This window comes from Anopheles nili, chromosome 3 (genome assembly GCF_943737925.1).
Source record: "Anopheles nili chromosome 3, idAnoNiliSN_F5_01, whole genome shotgun sequence".
In the NCBI taxonomy this organism is placed as follows: domain Eukaryota; kingdom Metazoa; phylum Arthropoda; class Insecta; order Diptera; family Culicidae; genus Anopheles; species Anopheles nili.
The window spans coordinates 74461386-74477828 of record NC_071292.1 but is presented as its reverse complement, the minus strand read 5'-3'; the positions used below and the strand labels follow the sequence as shown (position 1 = coordinate 74477828).

At 48.6% G+C, this 16443-nt stretch overlaps 2 protein-coding genes across 2 annotated transcripts in view; one reads left to right on the top strand and one right to left on the bottom strand.

Moving 5' to 3' along the window:
- Positions 1-16443, bottom strand: part of LOC128726550 (rap guanine nucleotide exchange factor 4) — an 83846-nt gene that overhangs the window by 5966 nt on the left and 61437 nt on the right. Inside the window, exons 8-17 of the mRNA XM_053820365.1 lie at positions 16116-16257; positions 15676-15862; positions 13684-13829; positions 10802-10946; positions 10263-10436; positions 8796-9117; positions 8164-8253; positions 7931-8045; positions 7440-7693; positions 7136-7306 (exon numbers count right to left, since the gene is read on the bottom strand). Coding sequence (XP_053676340.1) covers positions 7136-7306; positions 7440-7693; positions 7931-8045; positions 8164-8253; positions 8796-9117; positions 10263-10436; positions 10802-10946; positions 13684-13829; positions 15676-15862; positions 16116-16257 — 1746 coding nt within the window. The remainder of the gene's footprint in view (positions 1-7135; positions 7307-7439; positions 7694-7930; positions 8046-8163; positions 8254-8795; positions 9118-10262; positions 10437-10801; positions 10947-13683; positions 13830-15675; positions 15863-16115; positions 16258-16443) is intronic.
- LOC128726551 (uncharacterized) lies at positions 1910-5768 on the top strand. The gene is made up of 3 exons (XM_053820366.1): positions 1910-3158; positions 3223-3296; positions 3361-5768. Exons 1-3 carry the CDS (start codon positions 2471-2473, stop codon positions 4357-4359), a joined length of 1761 nt encoding a protein of 586 aa, XP_053676341.1. The 5' UTR covers positions 1910-2470; the 3' UTR covers positions 4360-5768.

Below are 16443 nucleotides of genomic sequence, written 5' to 3'. Positions count from 1 at the left end.
TGACGATGGTCGCATCGGTGCATCCGATCCAGCGGGACGAAGCCTGTAGAGAACACGTTTTGTCGTGCCCGTCGTGGTGTTTTAAGTCATGCACTAGCGCAGCATCTAACACAGCTTTTCCGTGCCGCGCGTACACATACACGCGCATGTGCAATCGACGACGGCGGCTGCAGCGGCGTCGACGACGGCGACGCTGTTGCACTTTTTGTCAAGGTCAGGCGCACGCGGACTGGATGTGTCGTGAATCGTCAGCCAACCAGCACACACACCCAACTGCAGCTCTAATCTGCGCTGCTCCAGCGTTCCATTTGGCGCGAGATCGTTGGTTCGTGTGCTGGTGCTTGTGAGTGGCTCGCGCGCCGCATCTAATGCGTTTGCCGTGTGCGCGAGCGCGCGCCATATAAGCGCGAATACTAAACCCGGGGGCGGCCGACCCTAGGCGCTAGTGTAATGTGTGTTAGTAGCACCGGTTCCCCGCCCCACGGGGAAGATTCGCCCCAGTACCGCGGGGTGAGTGCAGCTAGAACTAACCCCGCCGCAGGGTGGTTGTTCGCTTCATCCGTCAGCTCGTGCGCTCGGGAGATGAGATTTTGCGAACCTGGGGGTTGAGTTAGTGTTTGGTGGTGCCGCGAGTCGATCGGTGCCGTGTTCGATTGCCTCGCGTCCAGCGGTGCGTGTGCGTGTGCCGGGAAAAATCCGTCCCGCGCGACATCCGACAGAATGTGTGAGTCGCCGTCGTGGAATGGACGGTCAAAAAACGGTCACGACGTTGTGACGAAGATGTTGTAAAGAAATTACATCGGCCTTTCCGTCGGCCTTCCGTCCGGGAAGGCCAACCATGAGGGCACGTGTGTGTATGTGTGTGCGTGCGCAAGTGGTTCGATGTTTGAATACATTTTTCTCGAACAAATTCGCCACCCTAAGCCACCCATCGGTGTGTTATCAGTGACCATGCGCACTCACCACAGGAAGTGGATGACAAGTTGAAGAAAAGCGCACCAGCCATTGAAATCAATCGCAATCCGATACAAGGTTGAACGACATATGGTCGCCACCGATTCCCAGGCCCTTTTCCAACCCTCCCCTGCCAGTGGTGTGCTTTGTATCAAACGCTTAAACTAGCGCACCGTTTCGCGGCCACCATCATTCTGTCCCGAGACTCACGTCCCGTCCGTTGCTCATCTCGTTGAAATTCAATTCTATTCCGCACCAAACACACCACGAGGCCGTTGTGGAGGCTGTTGCGGGAAGAGACCCAAGAGCGGGGTAGAGATTCTCGTAAGAATAATTACCCGTCTCCCAGGGTAGAAGCGGCTTCTCCCGTCTCCACCTTCCATCTCCCTTCCCGAAACCCTTACGTTCCTTTCCTGTGCTCCGCAAGAAGGCATTTGAAGGTAAAAATGGCACGTGTCCCTAACCTCTCCCCCCCCCCCCCCCGGGTGGGTGTGAGAGAGGGTTGGACGGAGGAAAAGCCCGATCGCGGTTCCCTTAGAAGCTTCTTCCCTCCCTCCCCCCCCCTCCCCCATCCCCGGCGCTATTGTTTTATCGATGTGTGAGAGCGTTCAAACGATCTTCCCCTCGGGAGCCACACCATGTGGTTCATTTTCACAAGATATCGATTACTTGGGTGGCTTTGAATTGAAAAAAAAAACCACCCTCACAACCCACAGACTGTACACATGCAAGTGGCCACCATCCTCTGGCGTTGCCTGTGGCTTGCGTGTCAAACCACGCATTTGAGCGAGAGTGAGGTGCGCTTCTTGAGATGCGCTATCAGATAAGCGTGTAGGGTGCGAGAGAACGCGATCGTTCGCGATCGAGTGCGTTTTCCCCCACTTCACTCCCGGGGGGAGTTGCATTGCGTCGTGGAGAATGCACCACGGGTTACATAATGGCGGTGAACGAAGAGAGACGCGCGCCTCACGGTCAAGACGCGCTCGCGCCCCCTGCCGTTTCGAGGGTAGCTCGTTCATGGGGAGAAGGTTGGTTCTTGTTCTCTCGGCTGGCCGCTCCTCTGCCCCCGGTACACGTTCTAGGCAGTTCGAATGATGGCGACGCCGACGACAGCGAGCCTGGTTGTTGTTCAGCTTTGCAAGAACTATGTCAAGGCATTCTTTGGCCGCAAATGGTGAAGCCGATCGCGTACGATCGCTCGACTCGCGCCCGAGATAGTGTGTCACCGATCCATGGGTCCGACAGGGCGCGATCGATTCGCGATCAAGTCTGCCCGGTCTCGTCTCGAACGCACGCAACCAGGGCGCCTGGTGTTGAACAAGTTGCGAGGAAAGTGGCACATCCTTTACTGGTCGGTTTGAATTGAGCCTTTTTTGTGCGTATCGTTGCGTATGTGCGCGTGTGCGTTTTGTTTGTTCGGCTGTTCCATTCTCGCCTCGTAGGTCCTGCTGGTGTGTAGACGATAACGTGTCTAGTGACAATTAGCCATTTTACGTACAACATAGTGCGTCAAACGATGGATGTGGCACCTTCGATGGTGCAGCGTGCTGGGGATAAGCTGATAGTGCGGCGAGTCGTAAGTGGTGATCAGGTGCATCTGAGCGAGCACTCGACCCAGGTCCAAGCGGGTGAGGACGGTGGCGAATCTTCGGATCAGCCACTTTTAGACGGTTGGGGACGTTTCACGGCAGGCACATCTGCGTTCGACGAGCCGTCACTAACAGACGGTGAAGGATCCGTCCGGACGTCGGTAGATCCAGAATCCGACGGACAGTCGCAGTTGCCGCAGTGTAAGATCAAGCGCAACTACTCGTGTGGTCGATGCACCTACTTTACGCAGAACCCGCGCAAGTACCTGACGCATCTGCGTGACACGCACGGCGAGAAGATCGTCATCAACGAATGTAAACGGTGTCTGTACGCGTCTCGCCATTACCAGAAGCTGGTCCGGCACATGAAGATGGTGCACGGGTCGGTTGATGGCATCCGGAAGTCGGGCTCTCTCGGAGCGAGCCGACGTCGTGTCCAGAAGGTGTATAGTGGTGTTGGTGGTGGAAGTAGTGGGTCGATGCAGCTGCCCAAGTTGTCACGATCGGAAGCTACCCAGCTGACGACGGCGTATGTCCAGCAGATCTTTGCATCTGGTCTGCCGAAGCTTCTGGAGGAGATCGAGAAGTCGACTGCTGTCGGTACGTCGATTGCGGGTGAGCATGAGCCTGGGTGCCTGTTAGGAAGCTTTCAGGTAATTGTGTCTGATTTATTTTGCAGCGACGAACTTCGCACGCGACTCTCATATGATGCAGCCAGACAAAGAGCAACCGATGCCATATTCATCCGATGAAGTAAGCTATGGCAGTGTTCTTTCGGTGATCCTTTCTGATTGAGGTTTTCTCCCACTTTTTTTAGATCATCCCAGAGGCTAGTGAAGGAGATAGATTAGAAGGCAAAGCGACGGAGGATGGCGTTTGCGTTGTGCCTAAAAAACGATCCCGACCCATACCCAATCTTATCCCGCTGAACGTTTCGACGACGCCCACCAATCTGTCCACCGCAGGGGCGAATACTGGCCAGAAGTTCGTGAAACCTATCCCGCTTTCCGCGCTCAAGGCGGAGAATGATGAGAACGATCGAAATAAAACCGCAGACTACCCGCTCAGTTTGACAAAACACAACCAGCAGCCCATGACGAGTGGCCATCAGGAAGAACTTATGACCAAGTGCATGTACTGCGAGCTGTCGTTCAAGACGGTCGAGGCGCTGGCGAATCACATCAAGCTGGCACACAAGGAGGACCTGATTGCGGCCCTGCTGACAAGCTCCTTCGACGAGTCAGCCGACGTGCCAGGACTCGCGCGTCCAACCGAAACCGAACGTGCAGCGAACGAGATCTGGAGGAGACTGTTGGCGTGCAGTACAGAAGCGGCCTCTAGCGGACCAGTTACGAACCCGCCTGAGTACGATCGGACACCGGCTCGACCCCGGCAAAGTTCGCTGTCAAACGATGAAACCGATGACGACAATCGAGAGGAACACCAATCGCGGACGTTCTGCGGCGTGGAAACGGCACCCGGGTACGGTGAGGTGACAAATCGACTCCCAACCAACGACCCTACGGGCCTGGTAATGAAGAAGGTGTTCAAGTGCCCGCACTGCTCGTTCTGGGCGTCAACCGCGTCCCGGTTCCACGTGCACATCGTCGGTCATCTGAACAAGAAACCGTTCGAGTGTTCGCTGTGCGCGTACCGGTCCAACTGGCGCTGGGACATCACGAAACACATTCGTCTCAAGACGATCCGAGATCCGAGCCATAAGAACGCGGGCGTCCTGATGAACGACGAAACCGGCCGACGAAACTACACCAAGTACAACAAATACATCGCCCTCATGCAGATCACGGACAAGTAGGACAGGGGATCGAAGAGGTTGGAGGTTACGCCATTGGAGTTTTTCTCCAAATTAAAAAAAAACCTCCCTCTTCGAGACTTTGCGTAGGCAGCCCAAGATTGATGGGTGTCCAATATGCAGTATATCTCTTGTTCCGGAAGCATGCACGAAAATCCCTTCAACTGTCAATCCTTCCAAGAAGTTCGGGGTCGCCCGTACGAAACGTCCAGAGTAGTGGCCATCCCCACTCTTTTCGCGAGGCTACAAACCCCCCCGGCAGCGGGGGAGATATCCTTAACTAGATTAAATCCAGGGAAGCTTAAAAAACGGCACATGCATTACAGTACACACCCACGTGGATCCAACCGCTCAGAACCGAGCCTTGAACGCTAGCGCTTGAAGGGTCGAGAGAGTATAACTGGCTGGCTATATGCACCTATAGAGTGGCGAAGAAGAAGTCAGCTTTTTTTCGTTGCGGTACTTTCTACCACGAAATCCACCTTTTACAACAATTTCGCAATATTGGGCGACTCGCATTAGAAGAAGCGAGGGCAAGGAACCGAATTCGAAGCCTTACCAGGCGTGTGGGGGCAGCAGTATATTGCTTCTCCGTCGCCCATCGTGTCGAGTTCAACAGGGCGCGAACGGCGAAAGTCAAGCGGCCCATCGAGTGAGCTGACTTCATTCCTTACGAAGACCCGAGGAGTCCCTTGAACGCAATCAATTTTGCGAATATTCTCATTTCGGTCGGGCGAACGTGAACCGGCCTCGTTCGAGTAAGACCCTTCGTTGGCTCCCGGTACTTGAAGTGATCCTTTGCACCACCCACCAACCCTGGTGACGGCATACTTTCAAACGCGACGCTGCTTTTCGCCACGTCCCATCGCACACACACACGCGCGCACCCACCGATGTTGATTCCGTCCCCAGGCAGGAGCAGCAGCAGCGGCAGTTTCCGAATTCTTACCTTTCCCGACATCTCCACTTTACCAATCCGCTTTGCAGAAAGGAGTCCTTTCATCGCTTCGTCAGCGATCGTTTGATTTTCGGGGGAATGAGCGATATCGTTACCAGTTAAATGCGCTTTATTAGAATTATTATTTCAAAGCGCGCTATCATGGGATAGCCCGCGATGATGGGCATAAACGGTTGTTAGGCAAATAGGACCCACGAATACGACGACAGACGTTTTCAGCTGTCTGCTTCATAGTTTTTTTTTCTAATGGCACCGAGATCTGGCATTCCCGATGACAAATCATTGTAAGACACTTGAAAGCATTACCACGATGGATTCGTTATTGTTTTAATATTTTTAGAGGACGTTGGGAAGAATCTCAATCTTAATTTATACACAGTACGATAGGGTAGAAGTTTAACATTATTTTTGTAAAATTGTGGGAACAACACTTACATAATAAACATTGTTGAAACATGTCAAACGAACACTGGTTTTTGGTGTTAATAACATCCGAATGGGAGGTTAATTAGGAAATTGTTTGCACCTGAGCAAAGGTAAATAAAAACGAGAGGTGGAAAGGCATCGTCAACCATTCTTGCAAAGAAAAGTGCAGCAAGCGCTAATGCCTGGGGTAGAGAATTATCCGAGCCAGCTTGTGCCTTCACGCGCGGTTACCTTGGCTTAACTTTGAATGTCAGCTGGATCAGCCGCCTCCAATCAGAAGGGATGTAATTAGTGATACAAGTTTTGCCCCCTGTCTTTGTTATTATATTCCTAACGGTACTGCGCACAGTTGTGCACGGTTACTTTCATTAGCTTAATAGGTGGGTGCCTCGTTCTTGTGCAGTCGAGAAGCAATTCTTGGCTCTTCCGCTAAATGGTGAAAAGCTGGTGATGCAGCAAAGCGCAAATGTTGACTTGGTACGACGAAAGAAAAGTTTCACTCTTTGCAGTTCCATAGCGGCATTGAAGCGCACTCGAACCAGTTTCGTCTCATCGTGTTTCACTTCACTAGCCGGCCATTGGCTCTTTACAATTAGCTCGATCTTTTCAAATCCACAATCCACCAACCAGAGAAGTGATGATGAGCAGTTTTTTTTTTCAGAATATGACGGGGAAGGTGGATATGAATCTTAAATCGAAAATGCAGCTTTTACCAATGGTATCCTACCTTTGCATTAGATTGCTTTAATGCGCCGTCACGTCACTTAAATGGTAACAATAAATCCATCGCATCCAAACCACACCTCTTCGCCTTTGCGAGAACTATCTTAAATGGGGGTTGAACTGCTGCATGAGAAAAGCAATAATTCACTCCTAGCGCATTGAACGCAAGGCAGGGCAGCCGTGTCGGGTGCAGTACCAACACGAAATGCAAGTGCAGTTCCAAGTGACCAGGAATCGAGTTACTTCTCGAAGAAAAGAAGGAAAAAAAAACGCGGCACTGAAAATGCATCCACGCCTTCGAGCAATACAAAAACAACCGACACCGGCAACGGGGGAGCTAAACATATATTTGTACATTTATTTGCTGCTCGACGAAGCTTTCCATGCTCCGTGCGCTTCGCCGGGTGAAAGCAAAATGATTTGCTGTCTCGGTATCATTTTTCACACGCCCCGGTAACAAAATGGGTTAAGACCAGTGTGCAGCTTTGGAGATATTTTGCTTTTCTTCTTTTTAATCAGAGACAATCGGAGGATGCCAGCAGCTTGCTGGGGAACGTGAAAAATGATTCAACAGAAACCATGCTACCCGGTCCCGCTTTTGCTTTAGAAACAGAAAAACGAAAACGGTCGTTTTGTTGTGCTAATCTAGGGGCCGAATCTTCTAGAGCTTACCTTATTGAAATGATGACGTCCGAAAGTATGGTACAGCAGTTCGTACTCGTGCACAGCCCAGAAGAGATCCCAGTCGAACAGTGTCATGTGGTAAGCGACGTCCTTGGTTGATAGCGCTTCAAAGTCCACATCCGTCGCCTCGGTCGGCATTTCCTGTTCGGGTAGTGGTGTCTAAAATGAAAAATGAATAATATGCACCTTTTAGCGATAAGACGTACGGCTTTTTCTCGCATGCGGGCTGAAGAAACGGAATCAAATTAACCATGTTGGTCCTGTTTTGATCCTGCCGTCACCGAACACTCACCAACGCGTCCAGGTGGTCCTTTGGCGAGACGAAAATCCGTCCGTTTAAACTGAGAGCCGTCGGTAGGCTTACGTCGTTATCCTTAAATACGACACGCTCGCCGCTCGATTTTACCTCCACCAGCAGCAGGTCCTCAGGAAGCCGGGCGATTTGCAGCTTGTCGGCGGCACAGGCCTTAATTACCTCGGCCGTGGTGGCCATCGGGAAGCGCAAGGTGCAGTACGTATGGTCGGCGCAGTACACACGGAAAATTACTGTCACGGGCGAGATGCAGAGCGTCGGATTAGTTAGCGCCGAATATCATTTTTCATCATACGCGACACGAGCGTGTTCCGCAAGATCCGCGTTACGATCGATCATTTCCAGTAACCGACAGGCGGTCGAGCTCACAGCTCACGTACACAGGAAATGGGCAATCGAAGGGATATAATTGGGAAGTTGTCAGGAGCAGAAACTGTGAGGGCGTCGGTATTAAGAAGAAAATTAATTACTATCGTCATCCGGGCGTATAACAGTCTTTGAGTGTGTGTTGCCACTGAACAGGCAGATCGGTTGGCCGTTTGGTGGGAGCTTCCACTTCTGGGTCGCGTTCATCTGCCGGTCCTCCTGTACGGCGCGGAATTGATCGAAAAAGAGAGAAAATGGAAAGATAACGCACGATGAAGATTTATTTTAAAACCACCCAGGGAGTCCAGCACCGGGGAGAGCATCTCGAGTTGCTCACCTGATATCGGGATAATTGCGTTAGCACGTGATGTATGATACTCGCTTCTTCCTGGAGGGCTGGTTCCGCTTCGACGTCCGTCGCTAGTTCCTGCATCGGAGAATGGAAGACACGAAAGGACAGGCAAATCAGTGCCATCGTAATGATGAGAAAATAATGCAATTTTATCCCGCTTCCCGGGGGCTGCCACCCGGAGAAAGGTCGGAAATTAGAGGAAAACGGCACGTCACGGCCATCGGGCTGATGTGATCGCCGGCCGGACACGATCTTGCTCCACCAGATGACAGCACTTCCGGCAATCCATCAGCTGGTGGGACCTTCCAAGGAAACTCGCTGATGCAATGGGGCAATAAGGGTGTGACATTTGTTTTTTTTTCTACTCGTACCCTACCGGCACTGGACCGAGACATGGATCGTCCTTGACGTGTGGGTTTCCACATGACACCTCGGGCGCTTTCTGGCCGGCGCAAAGTGTCAATCAATCAAGGAGATTATTTCCTTCGTTAGCGTGATTGTGTGAAGTGTGCCAGAAAATGTCATAATTTTTTTGCAATGTGATATTTCGCGTGGGAAGGATTTTTCCGTGATGCGAATCCTAGCGTCCTTGCGTGCGTGACGTAGCATATGCTTACCTCGATAAACTCAACCGCTAGCGGATCGTCGAAGACCGCGTGTCGCACGGCCAGAACCCATCGTTGAATGAACTGCACAACTCGTCGCTTGCTGGTGAGGAAGTACTCTTGGTCCTCTTCGCTGGCCTGTCGCAGGTCGATGTCTGCGTCGGCGTGGAAATTGGCCGCCAGTTCGTCGATCAGCAACGGTGTCGGCATGAAGACGATGTGCGTCAGCAGGAAGTCGTCCAGGAACGGATCGTTCGGTCCCGCCTGGCCGCCGAGTCGTGTTTCGAGCAGGTGTTCCAGCATCTTCTGGGGCGTGCCGGACATGACCGTGTACCTGTGTTGGTGGGCGTAGTAAGAATGTTAGAGGAAAAATGGAAAACAAACGATTCAGATACACAGATTGCATGGAACATGCACGGGAAGCGGACGCGCTCGTCGGGGGTGAGAATTTGTATCAATTTCCACCCGGTTTAGGATCAACAAAACCGGTGCAGTTGTATGCTAAAAAGCAGCTTATTAAAGCGGTAGTAAACAAATTTTCCTAATTAAACTCGTTGCATCAGGAACAGAGATTAAGAATGTTCAAAAGACAGTACATCGTTTAGCAAAAAACATGGCAAAAACCAGCGAATTCAAGTCAAAAAGCTGCCCTCCGGAGGATTGAGGCATTTCTTTGGGCAGCAAGCATGGTTCGTGGGCAGCTTTCGGGTGTTTGCAGACATCTTCGGCTGCGACTCGAGATAAACCAGATTGGCGAAAAGGATGTAGCTGAGAGCTACCAAAGGTCCACGCCGGCCCTGCCTAGGGCTTAATTAGCTAAATGTTTGCCCCGTGCTCTGGCCAAGTTGGAAGGGCTACTGGTAGCAGGGGTAATTAGTTCCCCAAGGATTGTGGTGAGAGCATGGAAAACGGTCGAGTTTTTGTTTTACAGCGCTTCTCATGGGGATTTAACTTTGAGGTTGATTTTTTTTATAATTGGTAAGTTTTTTGGTGTCTACAATTCTACGAATCCTCATCAGAACATCTATACTTCACACAATATCAGATATTTAGATTAAAATTTTAACTTTTGATCCTTCAAATAAGGCAGGGCATTTTACAGATAAAAGAAAGGAAAAGTGGCAATATCGCAAGGTATACGTTAAGAAGCAAGATGCATTGGAGTAGTGATAGCTTTTTGAGAATTTTAAGACTTATGTGACTATTAAATTTAGCATTGTCAGGCTTTTTCTATCTACCATACGCTATAGGTAACTATATATGCGAAGTTATGGCAAAATAATAAAATTGTGTTAATATCCCGGAAAAAATCATTGTCCTTCAAAGTTAATTTACTATTTACACCACGGTTTACAAAAATAATTCTGAGTGTATGTACACAATTGAATGTAAAATACGTTTAAGTCTCTGACCATCGTCATAAAATAATATAATATATTACGCCAGGGATAGGAATGAATATAAATCATGAAGCCATACTTGAACGCCGAGTATCCACGCTGCTTTGCGACTCGCTCCAGGATTAGTACGTCCTTGCCGTGCTCCTGCAGCCGTAGCGTATTCGCCTCCACATCGCGCAGGATGCGATTGAAGTGTTCCTTGTCCACACGCAGCAGGAGACAGTTGTTCTCTTTCAACACGATCGTTGCCGCCCTATGCCAGTGCGTATCGTAGCACGTGGTGTGTGATTTTGTTTCGTTCCAATCCCGAATTAAACCGATTGAACCAGAGTGAATCGATTGTTAGGGCCACCGAGCGTGTGTAAGTGCGTGCGATTGCCCCGACAGAAGGGAAGCGGTGAAAAAATATAAGAAAAATGCCAACCATGACATCATTAGCTAGGTGCGTTAGTTTTTCCCTTGAATCACGGTTAATGCCAGCACATATTACGGTCCGTATTCTCTACATATTAGCCTCATTAGCGGCGAGGAAACTAAATTATCCTACATGCGGTTTACTACACTCAAACCTCCAAAAACGAAACACCCTGCAATTAGATCACACCAATTCGAACTTACCTCGGGGCGTCGTTGATGAGTGCCAGCTTTCCGAAATCGTCACCTTCCTTGAGCGTTGCGACTGTTCCTTTACCATGGATGACTACGTCAACCGATCCTTTCAGCAGGATGTACCATGACCGGCCTTCATCGCCCTGATTGAACACTGGAGCCCCCAGCCCGGAAAACGAAGGATAGAAAAAATGGGTGAGCATGTTAAGTCATCAGGAGTCGACATCGGATTAATCACAAGGGTACATTTGATGGACTGCTGAAATTGGCCACCATTATGGTGGTTAATGGATTTTTATTTTGTTTGCGCTCTGCAATCAGTGGCCGGAAAAGCGGTTGGTAAACCAAGCAGAGCTTCGTTTGGAATCGAACGGCAAACCATGTTTTCCTGCTAATGACATTGACCCATGTGTTTCCATAAACGCGCGACCATTGAAGCAAATGCTTTGCTAATGATACGTTCAACGTGTACAACGCGCGTAAAGCTTTTACTAATTTCTCTTGGCAAAAACATCCTCATGCAGAAAATGCCGTCCTGAGCAAGCGGGAATAGTGGATTGAAGTGGATTTATATGGCACCGAAATGAGCACCGTGGGTCGTGAAATGGGCCATGCATTTGGAGGCACAGAAAAGGGCACACATTTGCGTCAAGAGAAAGGACCTGACCTTGCATCCTTTCATCTCTTACTATGGTAAAACTTTCCCCTACTTTTCCAGCCAGTGATTGACGAGTTCACGCTGCGACCGCGGGTGAAGAGCGTGTCTGTGGTCGAAAATTGTGTGAGGCGAGAAAATTTATGACATTCCACGGTGCGGAATAATTTATAGTTTCATAAGTCCCACACTGCATCCTGACTTTGTCATCTCATTCTCGACCACCTCGGCTACACACTTGAGGACAGCGTGAGGCATTGGTGCGTGAGTAAATGCTTCGTTTCGTGCCCAACGTTTGCCAGTGCGGCCAAAGGAAGAATTTCCTTCGTGGAAAGAGCGTGTGTGCGTTTTAATTAATGGGAAATGCTTCGGGCTGTACAAGTAAAATGTATTCAGCTCCAAACCGAGCGAACTATACAGAATGTGGGTTGGAATATTCATCACGTTGTGATGCAAATGGGAGTAAAATACAATATTTATCTTAATTGCCCTACTATAGGGCCATAAAGATGCACATAATTTTAAGAAGTTACAACGAATCAGGTATTTTGAACTTGTAAATCAGTGTCCATCACAATACTAGTAGTCTTGATCACTAGTATAATCAAAGGCCACTGTGCAATCTATGCTTAGAATAACAGTATACATAAAAATGGTCGTCATCAAGCTTGTACAAACAGTATGTGTGGTATCTAGCTAGAAACTTTTTATATTCAATTGAGTCCTTAATCGTATTGTATATCCCGCGAAACGGGGCATTTGGACTAAATGATGGTTTTGGCACCACGGTCGGAACCGCCGTACAGCTTCACACCGGAAGCGGTGGAAACAAACAAAAGCTACGATTCAAATCAACAAAACTTTTCAGGCTGATGAGCAAGAGTCAACAAAAATAAGCGAAAAGTTGGTGCAAATGGCAGCAGAAGCCGTGTTTACCTTTATTTTTGTTGAGCCACACGATTCCGGCACACCGCACCGAGAGACGCCCATTTTTCTACATTCCCACGCTCCAAATCCCCACGATAGGAAAAAGAGTACGCGTGTGGAAAGTTTGTATGAACTTTTTCCAGTGATGCGCATCTACAAATATTTCCCGCTGACATGATGCAAAACAGGAAGCCTCCGATTGATATGCGCTATAGTTTCAAGCCAAGGCATTGACGGTGGCGGTGGCAACGGCAGGAGGTGAATATTATTTTTCTATTTTATGTTTTCACCCTTTTGCCATGATAAAGGTTGCCGAAAAACCATGTCAAAATCATGTTTAGCACGGTAATTGAGGAATACTCCTTTAGCACGAACTGTTACATGACTCTAGCCTGGATGGAGCGGTAGGCCATAGAAGAAGAGCAACCCAGGTCGGGATTAGAGTTTTCCTATATTTTTGCTTCATTTTTTTTTAGTCGAGCTTTTTCCGTGCGCATGTGGAGCGATCCGGAACGAAAGTTTTAACAAGGTTGGCCCCCTAGAAAAACAGCCAATGAATAATGATGAGCGTTTTTCTCAGCATCGTCCCAGCTGTATTCGGGTTCTTTTGGGGAGGTGTCTAAAAACCCGTCCCATGTCGCTAGACTGTAACAGATCGTCGGTCTATGAGGCTAAAGGCCAAACAGTCCCTTGAGGAAGGTCCTCGTACCGGAACGGAGCCGTATGTCGACATCATGATTGATGGGTGTTGGCAAGAAGGAAGCGAAAAAGCGAGAAAAAGTTGTATAAAAACACACCTTTACAAAATGGTGATACGTTTTGGTGTAAAAAAATCAAAGCACTGAGGCAAGCCGGTACGTTAACCTTTGAATATTAACCTGCTCCCGCCAGGCATCGACGAGTTTTGCCAGGTTTGTTAAGAATCGCTGCATTCATATGTTAATCATGATTGCCAATTATCAAAATGGAAACCGATATAGTAATCAACGAGAGTGAGCTCGAACGATTCGCAAACTTTCTCCAAAGTTCCAGTGTTGTTTGTGCGAATTTTCCGCTTGACATAGTCGCCCGAAGAATTCTTCCGCTCGTTTCGCAACAGTCGAAACTGGCCCATGGTGCTTAATCAGGTGAAAAATTGAAAGATCTATTCGACCGAGTGTCGCAAATGAGCATTCGATGTGCCTTCTGACGGGATTCTGCGAGTTGAACAATATCATTAACCGAGCACGCGAAGAATGCGGGCATGCTGATCCTGCTGGAAGTTCCAAGAAGCCAAACAAGGAGTCGCATGGAGAGGTGTGGTACTTACATACGGTGCCGGCGTGTGCGTGCGCTTCAAAGACGATTATGGAGGCCAGCTCCCGCTTGATGGAGGTTGACAGGTGCGACAGGGCGGCGATATGTAGCAGCTCCTCGTAAACTAGCTCCAGCTCCTCCTGTGTTCGCTCGTGTGACCTGTCACAAAAGAGAGATAGTTTAAGAGAGACATTTCAACCGAATCTTGAGGGTAGTAGATTACTGGAAGGACGCAGAAAATGTGCAAATGTTGATTCATTTGAAAGTATAATACTCATTTCGGGAAGGGCAAAAAGTGCCTCCCTTGCGCCAGCGAAGCCGTATAATGCTCTAATTAAGGACAACTAAATTAACAATTCAACAATCAACTGTGAAGCGTGTCTCCATCACGTTTGTAGACGGTACACCCACATGACGAAGAAGCTTTTCCAGCATCTTTTTGCTTGATATTCTGGGCGAGAATCGAGCAAGAATGCCTTACATTAGCCAATCAAAATGTCCTGTTCCCGCATGGATTGAAGTCTTAATTTCTGTACAATATTTGCACTATTAGCGAGACGCGAACTAATACTCCGACGCGGTAAATGTTTGAACCGGCGTTGGTCAGAGCTGACGGAGCCAAAGATCAAAGCGAATGGAGCCATTTAGTTGATTTAGATGCTGGAAGAGGAAAAATGGATTCACTTCTACAGTACCGAATCTACAAAGTTTCCATGAAAACTCTCATTCCAATTAATTCGAGAAACTCTTCGAATTGGAGAAGAGAAGTCGGTAATATCAAAATGAAGTTGTCGTTGTGAAAGTTGAAAGCAATCTGTTGCTATGTAGTCATACTCACGTTGCAACGATTTGTTCTTCTTTGCCATATGCAAAATAAATATTTTATAAAACAAATACACCGGGACATTTATTTTCCTCGAAATTGGACATCATTTTGTTAAGATTTTGAACAAACGTCTTCAACAATTTATGTAACCTATCATCGCATAATGCACCAAAAGCACTATCTGGCTGTACGTTAAAGCGACGGGTAGCATAAAACATCATTATAAGATTAAAAAACAATTTACTAGAGCTGATTTACTAACAATCATGCATTTGCTGTAGCTTTAATTCTTCGCTTGGTTGCTTCGTTCGGTAAAAGCAGAATCTATCCGAGGAAGCAAATCGATGAACAAGATAAATTTTCCGTTCACTCCTGCCAGAAGCGAAGCTGTGAAGAATTCAGTTCACTATGGAAAATTTACAGTCAGCATAAAATTTACTATCTTACCAGCCGGGAACGGAACGTCGCCCGGAATGATGAACATATTTGCCTCACTGGTGCATAAAGCGATACCGGCAGCTCAATATCACTCCTCGTTCTATCGACGGGAAATAGTTTTTACGGACCTTCAACCGCTCGTCCGGAAGGAAGTACGAGTCGATAAAAATGTCGGTATCGGAAGCTGTAAAAAAGCGTCCGACAAGTGCAGCTGCGAAGTGCCCGTCACATTTGCCACGCAGCTTGCCCACGCTTTTTAGCCAAACGTGGACAGAGAAACCGAACGTCTGAAGAGTTTAAGCGAGCAGCGCAAGTAGTGGTCGAAAATTGAGTTATAAAAATAAGGCGCGATCAAACAGCGAGGGAAGTAGTTTGCGAACGGTCGCCAAAGTGTACGTGCTCTCATAAAATTGCCATCTCGGAGGCACCATAGAAGGTGGGTCGCTCTCGGGTGTTTGCTGAAGGACTAGCAACGAATTCAACGGTGGCTGAGAGAGAGTGAAAAACATGGCTAAGTAGATAAATGAATAAATAAACATCCAAGCTGCATCTCGGACACGGTCCGTGTTTGGTACCGAAACGAATGGCAGAACGAAATGCGACTGTAAATTATAATTTTAAATTCAATAATAAACATCCATCCGAAACGCGAGCGTTGTTCCGTTGGGTTACCCAAAAATTATGGAAAACAGACATTTGCCGTGGTACAAAGACACAGATCCGCTCACAAACAGTACTTACGGTTTCCGCAGGATCATGCGGAGCGTTGCATCCGGACCGCGATGCAATAGCGCCGGAAGTGCCTCCCGGATGTGTTCGTTCGCGTGGTTAACATCGTCGGATGTCGGAGCACCGCCAGCCGTACCGTCCTCGTCCGATTTGAAGCGATACAGAAAGCACTTGTCTTTGAACGGTTGCTCTTTTGCCACTGTACCGCGCAAGACCACCGTGTGGGACAGAAATGGAGATGAAATCGAATAAGACCGGGTATCCGTTAGTAGAGTAGGTGAAAAATAGACGAAACAAATAAGACTGCAACCCACAGAGCGGCCAAAGTCGGCGGCTCTCCGGTAAATGCGCATGCAGGATGTCGTTGTGTAGCATGCAATGGATATCCTGGACGCCGGAATTAATGCAGCGAAACCCGCAATAATGAGGCAAGGCGTCCGGAGCGAACTTACCGTGACACAGGACACCTTCCTCGAGCAACGCCTGCCACATGCCGGCCGCCTGCGTTCGCGTGTGCACGATCGGAGAGAGATTCAACAGCCACTCGACCAGCTCCGTGCCGGGGGCACACTTCCTTATGAATTTGCCGCCCACCTGGTGGCATGGAAGGACACAAAAAAGGGAAAACGCATACCAATAAGTACGATAGGAATGTTTCTGACGACGTTTTTTTTTTTTTCATTCAGTGGCATTCAATGTGTTGCGTGTTTAGATCATATTGCGAAAAGCCGCCATAATGGATCTGTCCTATGGGAAGGTGCGACTTTGGCAAGAAGAAGC